Below are 19,560 nucleotides of genomic sequence, written 5' to 3'. Positions count from 1 at the left end.
GTGTGGATGAGGAAAAAAAAGCATGGACGAACGTAATCTCCCTTGTGGAAAGAACGAAGCTGCGTGTGGTATGCGAATATATGGGCAAACGTACCATCAGATAGAGGGGAGCTTACTGAGCGTCAATTAGAGTGAAATTTTTTCGTCAAGAGTCCGGCTGGACCACTGTTATTATTGCGCCGGCAATCGACTATGTGAAAGTTGTGGAGTCTTACCAGACTATCATAAAACAATAACGTGAATTCTGGTACATGATTCCACACTTCTATCCTAGTTTATTGTATTGAAATCCAACAGTTTATCATTCAATCGGTCATCTATTATAGCCTCAATTGGGAGATTGTTTTGCTGAGAAATTTTTTTTCACGGAATTATATATTTATATTTCCGGAGAATTGTTTTCTAAGTTCATTCACCGTTGGTATATCTGTAAAAGCTTTCGCAGATTAAGATAAAAATATCGTCAGGATCCTGTTTAGGTGGTAGTCATGTCGAATATTTCTGTGGAATCATTTTTTCAACTTGGGTTTTTTTAATGGTTTATATATTTTTTTTTTATCATATTTGCATCATTCAGCTATTGATGATAATTTTTTTTTCAGATATTATGGGTAATTTTATTCGTTTGAGTAAAAAATAATATTGCTGATGATTCGTTCACTTTTTCTTCATTTCAAGGATAATTTTTTTCTGTCTACATGATTGTATCAAATCTATTCTCAATCTCATAGATATTCTATGAATGGATGGCTTTCGATTAGTCGTTTATCGAGCATCAAGATATACGAGTAACGATCATCAGAAAGAGGGTTTTATAACGGCACTTGAATTCCACATCTCTCTTGCAATTTTTCTCAGTCGTCAGCGAGTGATCGAATTTTTTGTCATTAAAAATTTTTTTAAACTTGTCAGGAGACTTACCACGTGTATACTTTCGGCATCTCTCCTAAGGTCTCCACTTCTCTGGCCAGCTGTGACTGCTGCACTAAGATGATTGTAATGATGCTGATGGAGAGTGTTGAGAGTTTGGGTGTAGGGATCACCAACGAGATAATCGAGGTGTTGAGGTTGGCCCAAACCATGCTGTGGACTTGCTGGAGCATGATGATGGGTTGGGAAAGGTGGTGGGAAGTAGGGTGGTTGGAAGTCTGATGCTGTAGGTAAAGATGCACCCCCATGATGGGGCATTCCACCTCCGTTATTGCCATTACCCCTGTGGCCATGATGATGAGCACCTGAATAAGGGGATGAATTACCACCCCCTAATGACGATATTCCTCCGTGGCTCGTCAAGCGATCCTGGAATGCAAATAAATTCATTAGATATGATAAAAAATTCTCCAAAGTATCACATTTAAAAGTTTTATTCAAACAAACAATCCTATTAAGTAAATAAAATACTCATTCAATTAAATAATTAAAATTTTTTCAGCCTGTTAAAGTTTATTTAGCAAGCTCCAAGGCTTTAATGACCAAAAGAAGTTAATTTTTTGTTTGGTTAATTTTTTTTATAAATTAAATAAACCGTGAAATATCTTGAAATTAAATTAAAGTGATGCAAATCACTGACGGAGACTTTCCATATAAACCTCTGAGTTTCTGCAACGGAATCTACGGAATTTCTGAAGAGATATCGATCGTTTCTTGGACAAGGCAAAAGCGTAAACGTTTTGTCGTTCTTCCACTACTTGGCAAGTGATTAAAGGGACACGAAGGTATGCTACAACTTCCTTCTGTTCGCAAGACAACGATCAGCTCATTATATTTATGAATGCCCATATGACGTTTGCCCTATATAGAAAACTCTAACTATGCATTTTAGTTTGATTCATGAAATATAAATTCCAACTTTTTATTCTTTTTTTTAATTACAAGTCACAGCTGAGCATTTGATGCAACTCCATCGCTATGTTATGTATAAAAGACGACTGACTATGATGGATAATTGAAAACAAAAAAAAGTTGTTATTGTGTTTTGAATTGTGAAATAGTTTATATGCGCACGGTTTTTTACCGCCGGGTTATAGAGGATTGATGTCATTAACGCTAGAGGTTTATTCGACCTTCATCACTTTTATTCACAAAATCATTGCTCAGGGAATGTATCATTGAGAGATTTAATTCTTTTTTCATTTTATAGCATCTTACGTAATAACTGCTGCCTCGATTATTGTATCTTTAACCCTATCAACATCAAAAACAAATTTATTTTTTATATCTCTGAATTATTTTATGTCTAACCCGAAATATACTATATCATTAAAAATATTTCAAGAGTTTACACTTAATTGCATAACTTTTTTTTTCAAACAATAAAATGAGATTTTTAAAAGTAAATCCTCAAATTATACATTTTATCAATGTCTAAATGATCTACAGACTAAGTTAATCTATTATTTTGATGGATTCCAAGGAAAAATAGTTTCTCCTACTTATTATCATTTATTTAATTTCCAAATAATTCGATGAATTTTAACAAATATCTATCGATAAGCAATTTGAAAATATTCAGAAATGAATTTGATAGGCTAAAACGATTGATAATAATGCATTTGTTAATTAGTGAATGATGATAACCATCTATATTAAAGACAAATATCCATTAGTATCGGTGATTATCTTGAATCAGAAAATGAAATGCTTTCGAAAGTGTAGAATGAAATACAATAAAGACATTTCAATTTCGTATTCAACTTGACAGTAAAAAAAAAGGAGTAAATAAAATTAACTGATCCGGTTGGTGATTTACCTCGACCTCGATGACAGCGGTCATGTCAACGTGGGGGGCGTAACAAAGCGCGAGTTTGTCAGCGGTTGGCGCTTCCGTGCGCGGTGGAAACATATCGAGGATCTCCAGCTTGGTGGTACCGGTTTGGAAGGTGAAACCCTCACTTGTTAACTCGTATAATGTTTTCTGATTACCACCCTCCAATTTTATCACAGAATATAATATCTTTCTATCAATAATAAATTTATTCCTTTGCACATAACCCTTAGTCACAATTTATTTTTAAACGTCTAAAATGATTGATCAACTTTTGGAGCCACGTGTCAGGTTTTTTCCTCAGGGAATGCACACTGTAATAACATTAGATATGACACTGTCTCTCGGAAACCAACGATCCACATCGGATTGGAGTAATTAAATCCTTAAAAGCTCCTGTAAGCACGAAATCTTGAACAAATGCAACAAGTAACTAACACCAACTAATGATCAACTGTCTAGTGATTCGTTTGCAACTGACGTCCAAGTTTCACTATAAGATTCTAGCCAAAGCCACCACCACTTGATTGTCGCATTTCGCTTCCCCTCTGACACGTTCCCCTGGTCCCTACTCTATCCCATTACGTCGTGAGTGGCTTTCGTAAACTTGAAGAAAGCCACGTACTCTCGGCTATTCTCGTCCAATATCGTCAATGTTACTTTTTCACTTACGTGCCGAAATTACGCACAGGGAGCCGAGCTGAGACTTATGACGGCGACACCACGTGGAGTCACAATGCCGTGAAGTCTCGCGCGCACTAGATTCTACCCGGGGAGGAGTTCCCCTCTCGTGGGCCACTTATTACGGTGTTAGGTCTCTCGCGCGCACACTGAATCGACCAGGGAACGTTGGATGGGGCTGACGGGGACGCCCCTTGAGCGAATAGCAAGCTTGCTCATGCAGACAACACGAGATCTTTCAACTCTTTTGCCTTTCTACTTGTCCATATACATGTCTTATCAGTCAACTTTTAAATCTCTGATGCTTACAGAGACTCCGCCAGTTAAAGAGATTTGATTCAGGATTGATCTATTATAAATCTACGGATTGACAGTTTTATTAAAGGATAGCTCGAGAGAATAAAATGTGATTAATTGAATTGTTGATTGTAGAAAAGATCTGTTTTTTATTATTTGTTAGAAGGAGATAAATAAAATTGAGAAACTTAAATAAATAAATAAATAGGTTTTTTAATTTATAATAATTGATGAAGTTGAAAATAATATTCGAAATAGAATAATTATAGAAAATGATTCATTGAATTTTAAATCAATCGATTTTCGCTATGTATAAAAATTTTTATTTAAAATAATCGAGTTTAATGAAAAAGTATTTTGTAATGAATTACTTCAAGTAACCATCAGATCTGAATATATAAAAATATTACGAAGTCAATGCTGGAAAAAATAATTCATTGGTACTATTTAAAAGTTTGATTTTATTGGTTGAAAAAGAAATCATTTGTTTACAGTAAATTTTTTCTCATGGTACATGAACCTTTTCTCACCTCAGTTGATTCGGATAAATTTTATTTCGTTTTTCTGAGCATGAAAAATTTTCCACTCCAAAATGTTATTTCATTTAAATGATTGGACAAAAGGTTTTCAAAGAATAGATGATGGTAGATAAATAAATTTTTAGTCAGAAAGACGTCACAGAATTCTTGATAACTCATTTCAAAATATAATTTGACACAATATAAGTGGTCATTAGTAGCAATAAAAATATCATTATTTGAAATCGTGTACTAAAGTAAATGAGGAAACTGATAAAGAAAATATGTATCGGTGTGGCAGAATAAAACAAAAAATTGACGAGTGCCATTAAAGGTTGTCTGTAATGAACTAAAGAGCATAATTACAATTACTGGACGAAATGATAAATTTTATTTTATTTATTGTCTTTTGTTATTTCACAAAAATATATCATAATTTACTGTTTCATTTTTTTTATCATCATTACTCTACCAATTGGACATTAGAAAAAAGTACCGTATTTTAACTAACACTCGAATAAGAATCTTGATTGATTTTTTTTTCAAATTTTTTTTTATAAAAGTCATCAAAGATAAACGTTGTTAGATCTATGTGCTCATATATAAACTTAAATCTACCTGTTAATATTACATGGGAATTATTTGAAGAGTGAGGATAACGGGTATGGAATGAAATTACTTTGATGATGACGAAATGAAGCAAGCGGCAACGTTTTGAGGCCGGTATGCACATGTTAACAAATTAAGTGCGGCAGATTTCCGTCCACGTAATTTTTCGGCGTGGGTCGTTAAGACGAACGATCATCATCGAAGGTGGCTTCTTCTTCTTCTTTTCCTTTTCTTTCACTTCTTCTCTCGCCAACCGCAAATTGTTGGCCTAACAAGAGCTGGCAAAAGAGCCACACGATATTCGCGGAAGGAAGACGAAAAGAGAGATGAAAGTATATGATACATGCGCGAATAAAATATATACGCGTAACAGAGACGATGGATTTAGTGATATAGTGGGAGAGGGAAGTCGCTAAACGGCATTCCACTCAACCCATCCACTCAACGGTAACCAACGCGCACTACGCCCTTATCCTACTTTACTCCAAGACGAGACTTCACTTGACTCGTCGTGCAAATCATCTGTTCATTTTCATCTATTGTCTTTCGTTTCTCAAAAGCTATTTATTACTGTTGTCGTTGCTAATTAACTTCTCAACTTTATTCAATATAATTCATAATTATTTAAATGAGACCCCAAATGATGATAATGTTCTTCATAAAAGCCATCGATAAGCACTTCCAGTTGATATTTATAATGAAATGGTCATTTTGACTATTAATTTCCAGCCTAAAATACTGAATTTATCTCCTTGAAAGTCTCGGAGGGTTCAAGTTAACGGGATCAACGTCGATCATTGATGCGTGTGCGTGTGAATGTATTTTATCTTTATAAATATGGTTCTTAGATGAGTTTATTTTATTCAATCTTACAGTTTAATTAACGAATTCGTTTTGTTAGAACATTGATTGTCTATTATTCAAAATAATTTTATTAAATGGATTTATTTGAAACTATTATTAGAAAAATTGAAGGCATTAATCCTAATCAATATGAACATTTAAATGATAAATAATTTAAATATTCTATAAAATTATTTACGTTTATAATAAATGATTTATTTTTTAGAAGAACTGCAGTCTGTCGTGATTAGGTGCGCCCAGTTTCCTCAATCTTGCTCCAATCACGTAAGTAATACAGACATTGATTTTTTGTGTAATATTTATTACATAAAAATAGCAGAATGGTTGTATAATAATTATCTATCTATGAAAAATAATTTTTGTATCATAAAACCGATGAAAAAGGAAGAAAGTGTGCTTGTTACGGAATAAACTAAACAGTTTATAAAAATGCGGTAGCTCTTATGTTCTAGTGAGTTCTTTATGAGCCAACGATAGTATAGATGTCTAATAATGTTAATATTTAATGGCACAGTAATTTGAAGGTCTAATTATTATATTAGTAGTAGGTAAGTGTTCCCACGTTTTCCAGAGTAAAGGTGAACTACAGTATATCACATCGTATAGAACCGGAAGATCCTTTTAGAGAAATTCATCAAATATACTCTTAAAAATCCATTCACAATAAACGTACAATTATCATTTATAATTATCATAATTCCATCAAATAATTTTTATGACTGAGCATTAGAAAAAATATCTTCTCTGTCGGTAATATAATTATATACTGAGAATGTAGTATCAAATGGTACGTCCATTAGTCCACTTAAGACAGTTTAACATCCCAAGATATGAAAAATTATTCAGGAATTTTTGTTTCGGTTATAAACGTTGGTGACTCTGCTTTTGCGTGCAACTTAGTAATTGCAAGAAATCGGTAAAAATAAACATACCAACGTGAGACTTACACGCGGAGGTTCTATGATCTCTCACGCCAGGGATTCTGGACTTTGCTATATAAATCCATAATCGGCCAGTGCGTAATTAGCTAAGTAATCAAACGCGCGAATCGATGGCAATGAAGACGGTAAAAAAAGCGTAGAAATGTCAACCAATCGTTTCTTTCATTCTTTACTCTTCTCTCTCCGTCTGCAAACTTAAATCTCAAGATCTAGATTCATCAGCACATAAAAAACTGATCTCCAATCATGTCAATTGTGACATCCGTTTGCAAAACGTATATTTGTTTAAATGAATATTCCTCATTAAATGTCAAAATATATTTATACATAATAATTTGCGGCTATGAGTGATATGAGTAAACGAGTTTTGTGGTGTAAGAGTAATTTTAATTAATAATCTACTCTCTGATTTATGATGATACTTGTAAGAACTTTATTCTGTTCTCAATATTTTTAAAAATTTATGGATACAATTATGGAGCATTGAATAAAGCAATATAATAAATGCATAAAGAGATAATGATAACGTTTAGAAAAAAGAATGATTAATAATAATAATAACAATGAAAAAGGAAGAAAGTCGAGCGAGAGTTTAGCAATATATTGGTGTCGTGTGACAAACGATTATTTCGAAATGGCCCGTTCGCGTCGTCCATCCATCCATCAATCTGTTTGTGTCCTGTGTGTGCCAGCAAGAACGCAGATCGGTAGGTCGAATTAGCCGGCGGCACGATCGTCATACAGTACCGATTTCAACGCATAAGCGTGAAAGCTTTGGTTATAAAGGAGATTGTGTCTGCAAGCATACTAGTTGATCATTGCAGCGACTCATGCATAAATACATGTTGGGTGTCGTGCAAGTTGCACTACTTAAGGACCGACGGTTGCCTCCAAGGCTCAAATCTATTTTTTAAATAATTCAATATTCGAAAATGTGAAATATGTCAGGATTGACGTTGGACAATTGACAGCGATTGACAATTGACTGAGATGTTAAATTAGCTATCGTTATTGTTTCAACATAATAGAAAGCCCATTTGTTAGATAATTAATGCAGGTCATAAATGTGGTGTTCCAAGTGAAAGCACATGGTTTATCCTTCTAAATGGATAGATAATATGAAGGATATGTCTATTAGGTTATTAGTTGAATTAGTTGAGCAGTCATGTCGACAAATGAGTCAATGAAAGTATGTAAGAAAGTTTCTGAATGAATCTGACAACCACTTTTCAATTTATTTTATTTTGCTTTGAACTTTAAGATAAAGTATTTAAAAACGAATTTTTGTTGGATGTTTTCTATAATTAATCATTTTCATCCTCAGTCATCAGGCATGAGCGCTAAGAAATCAGAAGAGAAAAGGTATTATTTAGAAAAAAAAAATGATACTCTTTATTCATTCCATTTGTTTAGATAAACTTTAAAAAATTTCGTTGTCAATATGTAATTAATTTTTTTTTTTAGAATACATTTACTGTAATTTATTAAGATTAATGTTATCTTTATAAATTACGTATCAAAAGTAAATATTTTAAATGAGTCATTTTTTTATTGGATAAATAATTAAAAAATGAACTTATCGATAATGGATGTATTTTACAGATCAAAATCATATTAATTGTGTTTTTATGAAGATCTTTAAATGCAATTTTCAATCAAAAATTTCTCTTTTTTTAAAGTCATAAAAAACAAAAGTTGAATGAATTTTTTTTTAATCTTAAAATTAAAGTGATCAATAAAGCTTTGTGAAATTTAGTTATTTCGCCATACTTATTGATTATTATGAGATGAATGTAATTATCTCTGATCTCGATGTGGACGTGGAACCATCTTTTTGAAAGAGGCGTAACTCGATAGGTCGACCTACTTATTTTGACATTGACGAGGATGCTTGAAGTGCGTATCATCCGACAGGTTTCTCTATACTCCGTTAGAAAATACACATATTTAATTTTGTTTTTTTGTCTGATACGTCATTATTCACTGTATATTGTGCTTAAATTTTTTTTTTATCAATAATACTTATGCCTATCGCATTTCTAATGATCATTAATTTTTCAAATAATTATCAATACTTGTGTATTATTTATATTTTATATCCACTTTGATGTAAGCTCAAAATATAAAAATATCTATTCACACAGGTAATAAAAGAAAAGGCAAATAGTAAAATGACTTCTGTACGACTATAGCTATGGGTGTAAATATGTTAAAGCATAAGAAAATAGGCAAGACAGTAAAAACTTTTATGACACTCTATCTTTCCGTTTATTAGCATTCGCTTCGTGTGTCTTTGAACGTGGCTATATTCACCCTTTTCACTGTCCAAGCTTGGTAAATATCCCACTGATTTTGCTAAAGTTATTACAGAAACGTGAATCAGACAGTGAAGAGTGCAAAGGTTTTATTTTCAATAATAAATTTGTCAGCTTTTACACAAAAATTATATACATTCCATCAATTACAACAATGTTTACTGTTTTTCTATTTGTTATTTTTTATTTTTATTGAAGACAATGAACAGTCTTTTTTTATTTTTAATTTACAACGTTATTTGTTTTTAGTTAAATTTAATTACAATTAAAAAAAATAAAAATAGAAAAACAATAACAAAATTAGTTGAATGTAGAGACTAGAATGCCCGCAAGCAGCGCGTGGCTAGCTCGCGTAGGGAAACCACAGCACGAATCATTCATGCTGTCCCTCCTCACTGCACTATCTATTTTACCTTGCAATAAAATACAATGTATTTGCCACAAACAGTCAAGTATAGTATTCCTTCACGGTCAATTTCGTGGCCAATCGTGTAATTTCATCAGGTATAATCGTTTTTAAATTTACTCAATATTTTAGTTAAATAGATAACTGTTTGTATTACATTGCAGAAAGTGTTAAAATTATATGGGGCAAGAATATAAATGCGAAAGAAAAAACTTCAGATACATGGATTTTCATACAATAGTTCAATAATAAAAAATGATTTACGGTTTTTAGACTGACAGTGTTTTGCAATTAATTGCTAGATAATTGAACGTGAAAACGGAAACATTTAACATTGGCTTTTAGGTTACTTAGCTTCAGACAAATTATAATTATTATAGCTGCTATTATTATTGTTGCAATGGTGAGGATTCACTCTTTAAGAATGTTAACTACTAGCAGGTTTACCGCTACAATGGGTAATGTATCAAGGAGTCATAACTTACAAGGAAAACGCGGTCTAACTTTTATGTGATAAATATAAAGTCTTGCGTGGGTTTTAGAATTATCAGTTTATTGGAAAAAATGCTAAAACTCGACTGCGAGAGGTTTAGCTGGTATTATTCATCAGTGAACCAGTAAATGCATTGATGATGGATGCCAGTATGCAGATTTATTGAAAAAACTCGTTGAATATTTTGTCACCTGGTTGGTGGATGAAAAAGCTGGTGTGTATTTTATTACAACGATGTGAGGTAACTCAAAAACAAGATGAAAAAATGTCCCGAAGTGGAAATGTATTTAAACGTATAAGCAGACGTGTTCATGATAGCCTGGAGCTAGTGAGTCAAAGTCAGCACACCCTCAGGGTGATTGGGGAACCCTCTCGAGGTATATATATAGAGGCACACGCGGCAATCGAAAACATTGTCGGGGATAAAAGAGGGAAAAAAGCAGTGCTATGGAGTTGAGAGAGAGAAAAAGAAAGACAGAAGAAGCTTCTTTTACACATCTTGAATGCCTCAGGCAAGATGTGTCTCCTTCGGATGTGGTTAAGGCCGAAGAAAGCGAATACGGAAACTGGTTTTCGACATTCCAATCATCAAAGTCAGAAAATCATGTGTTGGGCAATTTATTCTTCCTATCAATTTTCCTATGATTAAATATCTAATTAACTTACGTCGTCAATATCTTCTTGTAAATTATCTCCACTTTCTTCCAATACAAAAGTCACATCGTTGTTGTTTTCATTATTATTATCATTCCTGTTATTATTATTATTGTTGTTATTATTGGTAGAATGAGATGAAATTAATGATGGAAGTTTTCGTAAACTGAGTCCTTCATCACCAATACTCCGTTTTCGTTTTCCGCAGTTTGTTGTTCTTGTTTCTTGCTCATCAAGCATGTCAGTGACCATCAACTCAGACTTGACACTTGTCGGAGACGCAACTTCATCCAATGGTGACATCGCAGTGGTCCTGTCTACCTTGCTGTCCTCAAGCACCGACATAGCAAGTATCCATATGTAATTGGGATGTTGTCAGCGTGAAGGTATGATATAAAGACAAATCGAATGAATAAATGATGTCAATTTATAAACTCCGTACCGTCGGAAGAGTCATCACTTTTCTAGATACCATCATTGTCATTCTTTCCTATTATATTTGCGCAACACTTTTGCTAGTTGATCAAAGTATCATTGTCCGAATATTAGAATGATGAAGCATCTTTATAGTTATTAGATGACAATCACTATTCTTTGATTTTTTTTTATAAAATGTTCCAATGACTTAATGATCTAGCAGGAATTTTGAATGTTATTAAAATTATTTGATGGAAAACTTTGAAACCACCGGTGAACTGTTAGCACAATAGATGAACTTGGAGTATAAACTGATCAGCTGTGATGGCAAAGATTAGATTGGAAATAAACCTTGAAGAAACGGATATTGAAGGCACGATATTGATCACAATTTGACACATAAGTTGTGTAATTGCAGTATACACTAAACGGATAATTCACAATGGAAAATAGATGTTTTGTCACTAGATAATTGAGGATCACGTGGTCGAAGGATCACGTGGCAGGAGTTTTGGAAAAGTTCTTGGGAAAGCTTTGCAGGTGGATGGGATGGTGTGCACGCGTATTGGTCGAGGTCGGTGAGACCTGGACGGGAGACCGCGTTGGCGCGCGCGCCTCTCGAGAATGGCCTAGAGGCGAAAAGAGGAAAGAAGCCACGAGTGACGGCGCCTGCGGCAGGAGGGGGCAAAATCTCCGTGCGTTGGAGCAAGTGTTGAACCGCTTGACCACTAGCAGCACTCCGGTACTGGTATCACCGCTTCCCCCATCTCAGAAAGACTACTCAGCTCCTTCTTCTTCCTTTCTCTCCAATATTCTTAGTAAGAATACTTTGCATCTCTTTTCATGTCATGTATCGATGCATTCAACCATCTCCCTGAACGAACAACTGGTGGCACAACTTGTATTCCTGCTCTGATCACGACGTAACTGCAGCTGATCCTATTCAAATGTCGTCTTGTGGATGATAGTCTGTTCAAGAGTTTATCCAGCTCAATCCATTTCCATTGCTGTTGCTTACAAATTGTATGGAAATGTTTGATAGTTGTTAGAATCGATAATGGGCCGATCGATCTGCTCACATGGCTTGAACAGATGGAGATCGATAGGAGTTTTGATCTCATCTGCGTCTAGAATAAACCTACAGAACGTACGTTACGAGACATCTCGATTCCATGCCTGTAATCGCGTACCTTGAATGAACAGCTCCGCTAACTGTTGTTGAACGAGTTTCAGATATCTCAGTCTCTATGTATATGTATGTATACACAATAAAATCGATCGCCGCAGTAGCATGGACCTTGGAGAGCCCCGGGGCTTTCACCGCAAGTCCCGCGTGCTGCTGCATTAGACCATTCTCGGTCTATGGCATACCAAGACAGATCGACTTGTTGTCATTCCATCTTATCGTTAATCTCCTCCGTGCACCTGTTCATTTTTCGGTTTTGTATCCATGGTAAAAATTCAGTAGTAATAGCAGTCTTTCCACTCATTACTCGAGTGTTAGCTAATATTTTACCTGTTATCAGTAAATCTGCAGTTAGTGTTTCCTTTTAAGGAAATGAAAGACAAGTTACAAATTTCATTTTACTGTTTAGGCTTTTAGATAATGAGTTCATTCATTTTTATCAATTAATATTATTTAATTTTTTTTTTGGAGTAATGATTTTATCGAGTTGACTTATTCGAGAAATTTTCTAACAGACTAGTAATTTTAAAAATTATTGACAAGGTTTTGTGAATTAATAAATAATCTTTCAACGACCTGTACCATTTGAACTCGTGATAAAAGAATTTCGCGATTTACCACTGGAAATTTTTTACAATATAAACAGCTTGAAGTATATAGACACGTACATCAAGTTAGATTAACGATTATTCATTGATAAAATACACTTATGCGCAGCTATAGAGGAAAGAAGTTACCGCTTTTGACGCTTCACTCCCGGGAGAAATCTTTCAACATATTTTCTCGCCCATTCTGATGCTCTTCTGCCGGATGCAGATAGCACTGGAGGAAAGAAGAAGATATTCCCCTATGTGTGCTTTGCAAGTTATGAATATCATGTGAGTAGTAGCAGACTTGTGCATTGACATTGTCCCGTCTGATGGGAAAGGCCATCTTACCAGTCTACTGCGATATGACATAATACGTGAGTCTGTAAAATATCCGGGTGATAATGTCTGTCCTGCACATACGTATCACGTTATGTCCCTTGGGATACGCTGAAGATCAATCGAATTAACTGGCATATCACAATACCATACGCGGTAGCTAGAAATCAAGTATATATCTGTCCACCTATTTGTAAGATTTCTCTTAGCTTATCAATCTGACCAATGGACCACGTATATGGGTGTGGCTGCTCGAGATTCGTCGTTACTATTTCAATCACGTATATACAGAAGTATATAGAATTGGTTGTGTGTGCCTGATTAATTCGTTTCCCTCGTTACTTTATCGCCACACAGTAATAGTCTCCAAGCCACTACTGAGACAAGTTCTTTCCTTAACGTCTGGACACCGCGCCTATAACGCGAGCGATTTCTTTGGACCAAACGTTAACTGCTGCTGTCGTTCGTTATTTCCAACTGAGTAAAAGCAGTCTTTCGATCCTATCACCGCTATTTCTACAGACATTTTTTCATTTTTATCTTTCTCCAACTTTGAATTCTGCTCATCATCCACGCTAGGAAAATAATTACTGCTTATAAATAATAGCAGAAGCTGATAATTAAATTAATGAGTCATTAGTGCTGAGATTAAACTCATTAAGTGACAAATTAATTCACCTGATATATCGTTAAAGTTATCAATTGATTCAGGTTAATTATTTGGTTATTGATTTTATTCATTTCGTTAATGATTATTTTAATCAGCAAAAATTAATATCAATTAAAAAGAGAATATTTTTTATTTCAAGAGTAAAAGAGAGTTTTGATAATTAGGTCACTAGAAACAATTATTGTTGATGAATATTTTTGATAAAACTTTTGCTAAATAATCAGAACAATATTATTCTGGAGATGAACATTATTATGTTAGTTGTTAGTATGATTTAGCATGAGTATTTACTAAATTGTTCACGAACTTATGTGGTAGGATTCATAAACCACAGAAGACCAAGATAGTCTGCTCCCATCTTGGCTATTAGGCCACGTACGATTGGCAATGCACTAATACAGTTTATAAGGCATAATATGTTGAACAAGTAGAATGGATAAAGCGAGAAAGAGGAGAAGGAGGAGGAGGAGGAGGTTTGTGGTTTTGAAATCGAGAAATGGCACCAATGTGCGATATCATATTCTTCTTGTGAGCACGCGTTCTCATTACAGCATCAGCTTGGTTTATATTCAGCCTTCACATAATAATGTGGCTTTTTTATGTCTCTTTTTTGCCTTGGATAATCGGCAATAGGTATATTGTAAGAATATAAGTATATCATGATGGATCAGCTTGTTAAACAGATAATGCTCTCCAGCTGAAATACTTTGAAAAATAGCAAACTATTTGAAATTGAATGATTATGTATTTTTTACCGGTCTATCCGGTCGATGATTTCAATCCAAGCCTCAAGATGTTGGTATGAGGGTAATAGACCTGAGGTATTAAGTGTGACTTGGAATGCACCGAAAGTGACGAGTTTCTAAAGTTTTTCAAGTCTTATAAATACCTAATAGACACAATGTTAGTTCACATAACTGCTTCTTGGTAACTTCCTGATGCTTATTTCGAACTGGATACTGCTGTTCTCCAAGCATTCATCAAGAAGGGTGATAAATAAATCAAGTGTGTGTGTGTGTTTTTTTATCCTCGGTCCGGTCGTTCAGTCTTTTTTGTCCCTGACGATCCGCTTCTTTTTCTTCATCATCTTTATTTCTTTCTTATGTGCTTGCTTTCTCCTTCTCTTTTCCAAACGACCACGTCTCTCCCTAACCTGAGATTCCGTTGTGCTCACACTCGTTTGGTCTGGCCCGGCGCATCAGGTCAACGCCCCAGTGACCAGTGCACCTTGTTCATCCGTTCGATCATTTCTTCTATACTTACATACATAAAAGTCTTTTTTCTTTTTCTCCGACATTATATACAGCCAATAGCCCATGGAAATATCATCATTCAATGGTATCAATCAGGATTCTTTCTCATTTTCTTTGAAAAAATTCAACGAGTCACATTTAATCGAAAACTCAGCTGGTTTATCGTAATGTCTTGGAGGAAAGCATTCTGCCAGTGTATCACTATAGCGATTGTATTCTCAGCGTGCAATAACAAACAGCTATTTATCAAGTAGTGTCCAGTCAAGATCTGCGGCGAGTTCTTTTTAGACCACATGAGAGCTTGTTGTTATCCTGCCAAACGACGGGTCATTCATAAAGATGATCCGTTACAATGTGAACATGGTAAATAGAAAATAAAATAATCAACTTAAACATGTCCAATAATATTGCCACGACTAAAATCGATGGATTCATGAGGGTCATGACATTCTTTATGACTCCACATCGCCATAGTCGTTTCGCACGAGCTGTTCAACCCATTACCGATTTATCATTTTTACTCTCGGGTCAATTTTCTGGCACAGAAGAGCTCCAGTAGACGTGTCTGCATTCGTAGATATTACCATGAGCTGCATCACCATCTAAGTGGTTGAATGTCTACTCTTGGTGTCACGTAGGTAAGCCAGATTTACCAAGCATTACACGCCAAGATAATAATTACGACACACCCCCGCGGCCAAAGGTTTTAATTCCAAAGTGCCGCACCCTCTCTTCCAACCTGGACTACGTTGGGGGTGCCACCATCATCGTACAAAAGTAACCTGCCTCCGGAGATATTTGATTGTTGGTTAATGTCATGTGGGTATACTTAAAGTATCAGCAAAGCTTCTAATCATCTAGGAAAAAAATTTATTTACAGCTGTCGCGTATAATATATCCGCTTAGTGAATTATATTCTACACTCGAATAAAAAAAATATGGAATAATTATGTAAATTATTCGAAAAAATATCCATGCCACTTAATTCAATTATTATGTGAAAAAAAAACTCGTTTAATCGAAATAAATATCTTTAACTTGCATTTCAATAAAATTTTTTCTGATACTTATTTACAACGTTTCATTGTTTGAGGAAGTATTAAAAATATGATTTATTAATCAATAATATAATAATTTTCTTTTTATCCTCTTTAATAATTTATTAAGAATTTAAATTACAGAACAACTTTTTGTAATTTAACAAAGTATTTTATCAATAATTGATCACTAAAAAAATATAGAAATTCTTTTAGTCATAAAAAAAATTATTAATCAATATAATGCAATAATCATTCATTTTTAATGATTTGAAAAATTTTTTTTCAATACCCAGATTATCTGATAAAATAAATAAAGATGGAAATAATTGAAATTCATGAAAAAATAAAAATTCCCCACACTTATATCTGCAAATATAGAAAAATGAGTTTATTAAAAAATGTATATTTATCAAACATTTATTCGTATGTCGTTGTCTGTCAGACATTTGATTGGTTGTGTACAATCGAGCATGTATCAGACGATCGACAGATTCCATTGGGCGGTAACTTGGTTCGCCAATAGTCGTTATACTCTCTATACCTCAATGATCGTAGTTCTTGTATATGTATAAGTACATCTATATACACAAATGATTAATGCATGAGAGATATTTTCGATCTCAGAGTCAATTGATAGGCAGTTGTGTGTGAGGCACAACTTTCTATCGCTATTCGCTCACTTGCCTGCGGTTTATATTATTTGATTATATGCGTGTCAGTCGGCTTTCGAATCGATGATCGATCGCACTATGACGTTTGCATAATGGGATTCGCCAAGAGAACTTCTTCCTACAGTTAACTTTACATTTAAATCGTTTAAGACAGTCTAATCTTCAATGTGGAATTAAAACTTTAATATTAAACATGACGATTCGCTGTTTACCAGAGGAAACAATCTTATTATTTATATTCTCCAGTTACATTTTGTTTGCTTTTCATTAAATTAAATACACCTGTAGATCAATTCTATTAATAAATCTCACGGAATCAATCAATTATTATCATATTGAATAAAAGTGCAAGTGATATCAGTAATCGTGAATCATGTCTTGATTACCGGTTTCCATCATCAGTAATATCCGTCGTAGCTACTTTGCCTCAACTAATTGCTTGTTGGCTGTACAGCTAACGAGGATTCAATGAATTACGTAGCATTATCGATAGCCTCCAGTAATAGTTTTTAGTTTACAACTATTTAACGAATCCTCTTTATTAATTTCATCACCTCGTTCTGTTATTAATCAATTATTTTTCCATCCAGCGAAATAACTATCCAGCAATTGAATCATTAAACGTATCAGTGATGAATCTGTGAATCATTTTACATGATGATATGAATCATCTGTTGGAAGTGAATAAGTTTTTCCAGCAGAGAGCACAATCTCTCAGCTTCCAGTAATCCTACATTACCGACTGTTTATCAATCTACTGCTAAGAGAATTTATCTGGACCTGCTGTGGAAGCTGCAGGGATTTCTCTGCTTCAACAGCAATGTTATCACGTGAGTTTGGTTCTGGATTGAACAAGACTCGACTATCGGTACGAGCGAGATTATCTTCTAGAACTTTCTCTCGAACTGTGGAATTTGACTTGAATTTCTTAAGGGCTCATTTTAAGTCGATTATCGAGCTATCTCCGTACAACCTATCATTTTAGGTCACTAGAGAGGGAAAAATGAACAAAAGTATACGGTTCTCACGAATGTGCTATTATGTAGATTTTTGTCTTGGAATGATTCATCTTGATGATCCAAAAGACCTTCGTCAAAAGCGTCAGATTTGTGTGGGAGATTCGACAATTTAACCATCAGTAATCACGCACATTTTGGGTAATTGATGACGATGCCAATAAAATGGCTTGATGTGATACTTTGGTAACAGCACTGGACTCTGTACATTTTTTCATATTTTCATTTGACATGAATTTTACAAGAGCATAAAACATGGTACAATTAATGGTCCTACCGACACAAACCTTGGACGAAGAACGAGTTGATTTACAACCTTGACTCCTCCTCTCAATGAGGAGAGAAAGAAACGATGGATGACCGCTAGAATATGAATACGATCGACCACTTAATCTTTCTTTCTTCGCGTTTAAATCGTAGATGTAATAGGATTTCTCTATCACCATAAAAAAAAAACTATTTGCACGTGGTTTTGAAATATGCGTAGCAGAATGAAGTGAATGATAAAGCAAAGTTGACAGAACAAATTGGGTGATATTGCGAAGACTATGTAATGTATAAATAAAATAAGTGTATATAAGGATGATGATGATGAGGAGGATCACAGAGGGTGGTCTACATTGCGAGGAAGCTTCGTATCCCGCAGAGCAAAGGAGCAGGGTAATGCGTCAAGGGTTTAAGTTGAGAACCCGTCGTGGAAGGTGGCTCGTGCTCGAGGATGACCTCTGACCGTGAAGAGAGCAAAGAGATCAGAGCTGAGACGATGGGCCGGGCACGCGAAGATCCAAGACCTCTCGTTCCTCCTCTCGCCCTGAGGCACGCGCACAATTCTCCTCTTTCTTCTCTTCTTTCTATCCTCGATGTAATTTCTTGCGATTGGTTGGGTGTCGTGTCAGCCAGTCGCATGCCTGCAGCCAACGTACTCCGATGATGCCGCTAAGTGGCAGCTCGTCTCGTGCATTTGAATAGTAATGCTTTGAATTCTGAAAATATACATCTTCTAAAGTCTCCTCACTACTCTTTGGTAACAACCAGGATTCTGTATGGTACTGCAACACACTATCGTCGCGCACCTCTCGTGCAAGATTCACTCGATCATTTGAATAAACGCGTGCGCGGCTCTTTTTCCCGCTCGTGACTTCACCACTGACTATATCCCTGGTGGATGCCTCAGGCATTTCGCATTCCTTGTAAAATTCTTGGTCGTTTCAAGTTGAGGATTTTTTACCCTTTTTTTAAGTACTCTGTAACTTACAAAAATTGCATCTTTGTGTAGATGCGAGCTTGCCACGTTGATGGAGGCGGTGTAGTGGGCGTTGTCGACTAATTATAATTATACACTGATGGCGTTAGTAGCACTAATTACTACATAAATTTAGCAAAATAGGAAGATCACAAATTCCGAGAATATTAGATTTATTGGAGTACTTTTTTTTATTTCAACTTCTCACGAGTGAAGGAAAATTATTATATTCATAGTTAATTGTCTGAAAGTTTTAATTACATTATATTATCTAAAGCATGGAGAATATATTTTAAAAGATTTTTAGTTGAGTAAAGATTTTTGAAACCAAAATTAATACTAAAAAATCAAATATTATATAATATTCAGATATTAAATTAGTATTTACAAGTCTACCTGATGTAAGATAATGATTATTCTTACTTTATTTATTTTAATCGATAGTTTAAATTATAAGTTAAAAAATTATAGTAATATCGTTAATTTTATAGGGAGACCTTGTCACATAGTGTTATAAATTATTTTATTAAAGTTATCAATCTTCTACAATAGTAATTTTATTTGCATAAAATTTTCAAGTTTAATTTCAAGTCAAA

At 34.5% G+C, this 19,560-nt stretch overlaps 1 protein-coding gene across 3 annotated transcripts in view; it reads right to left on the bottom strand.

Annotated features, from left to right (window-relative positions):
* The window catches only part of TfAP-2 (transcription factor AP-2), a 71,985-nt gene that overhangs the window by 19,221 nt on the left and 33,204 nt on the right, over positions 1–19,560 (bottom strand). For 2 of the 3 annotated variants that reach the window (XM_035095312.1, XM_035095313.1), the window contains exons 1-2: positions 10,555–11,560; positions 922–1,299 (exon numbers count right to left, since the gene is read on the bottom strand). In XM_035095312.1, the coding sequence (XP_034951203.1) occupies positions 922–1,299; positions 10,555–10,887 (711 nt within the window). In that variant the 5' untranslated portion in view covers positions 10,888–11,560. Of the gene's footprint in view, positions 1–921; positions 1,300–10,554; positions 11,561–19,560 lie in introns of those variants that run through there. The other variant, XM_035095314.1, reaches the window with a different exon arrangement.

Source organism: Chelonus insularis, unplaced genomic scaffold (assembly GCF_013357705.1).
Source record: "Chelonus insularis isolate UGA/USDA-ARS -01 unplaced genomic scaffold, ASM1335770v1 contig_133_pilon, whole genome shotgun sequence".
NCBI lineage: Eukaryota > Metazoa > Arthropoda > Insecta > Hymenoptera > Braconidae > Chelonus > Chelonus insularis.
The sequence above is the reverse complement of the archived record's forward strand: the minus strand, read 5'-3'. Positions and strand labels throughout refer to the sequence as shown.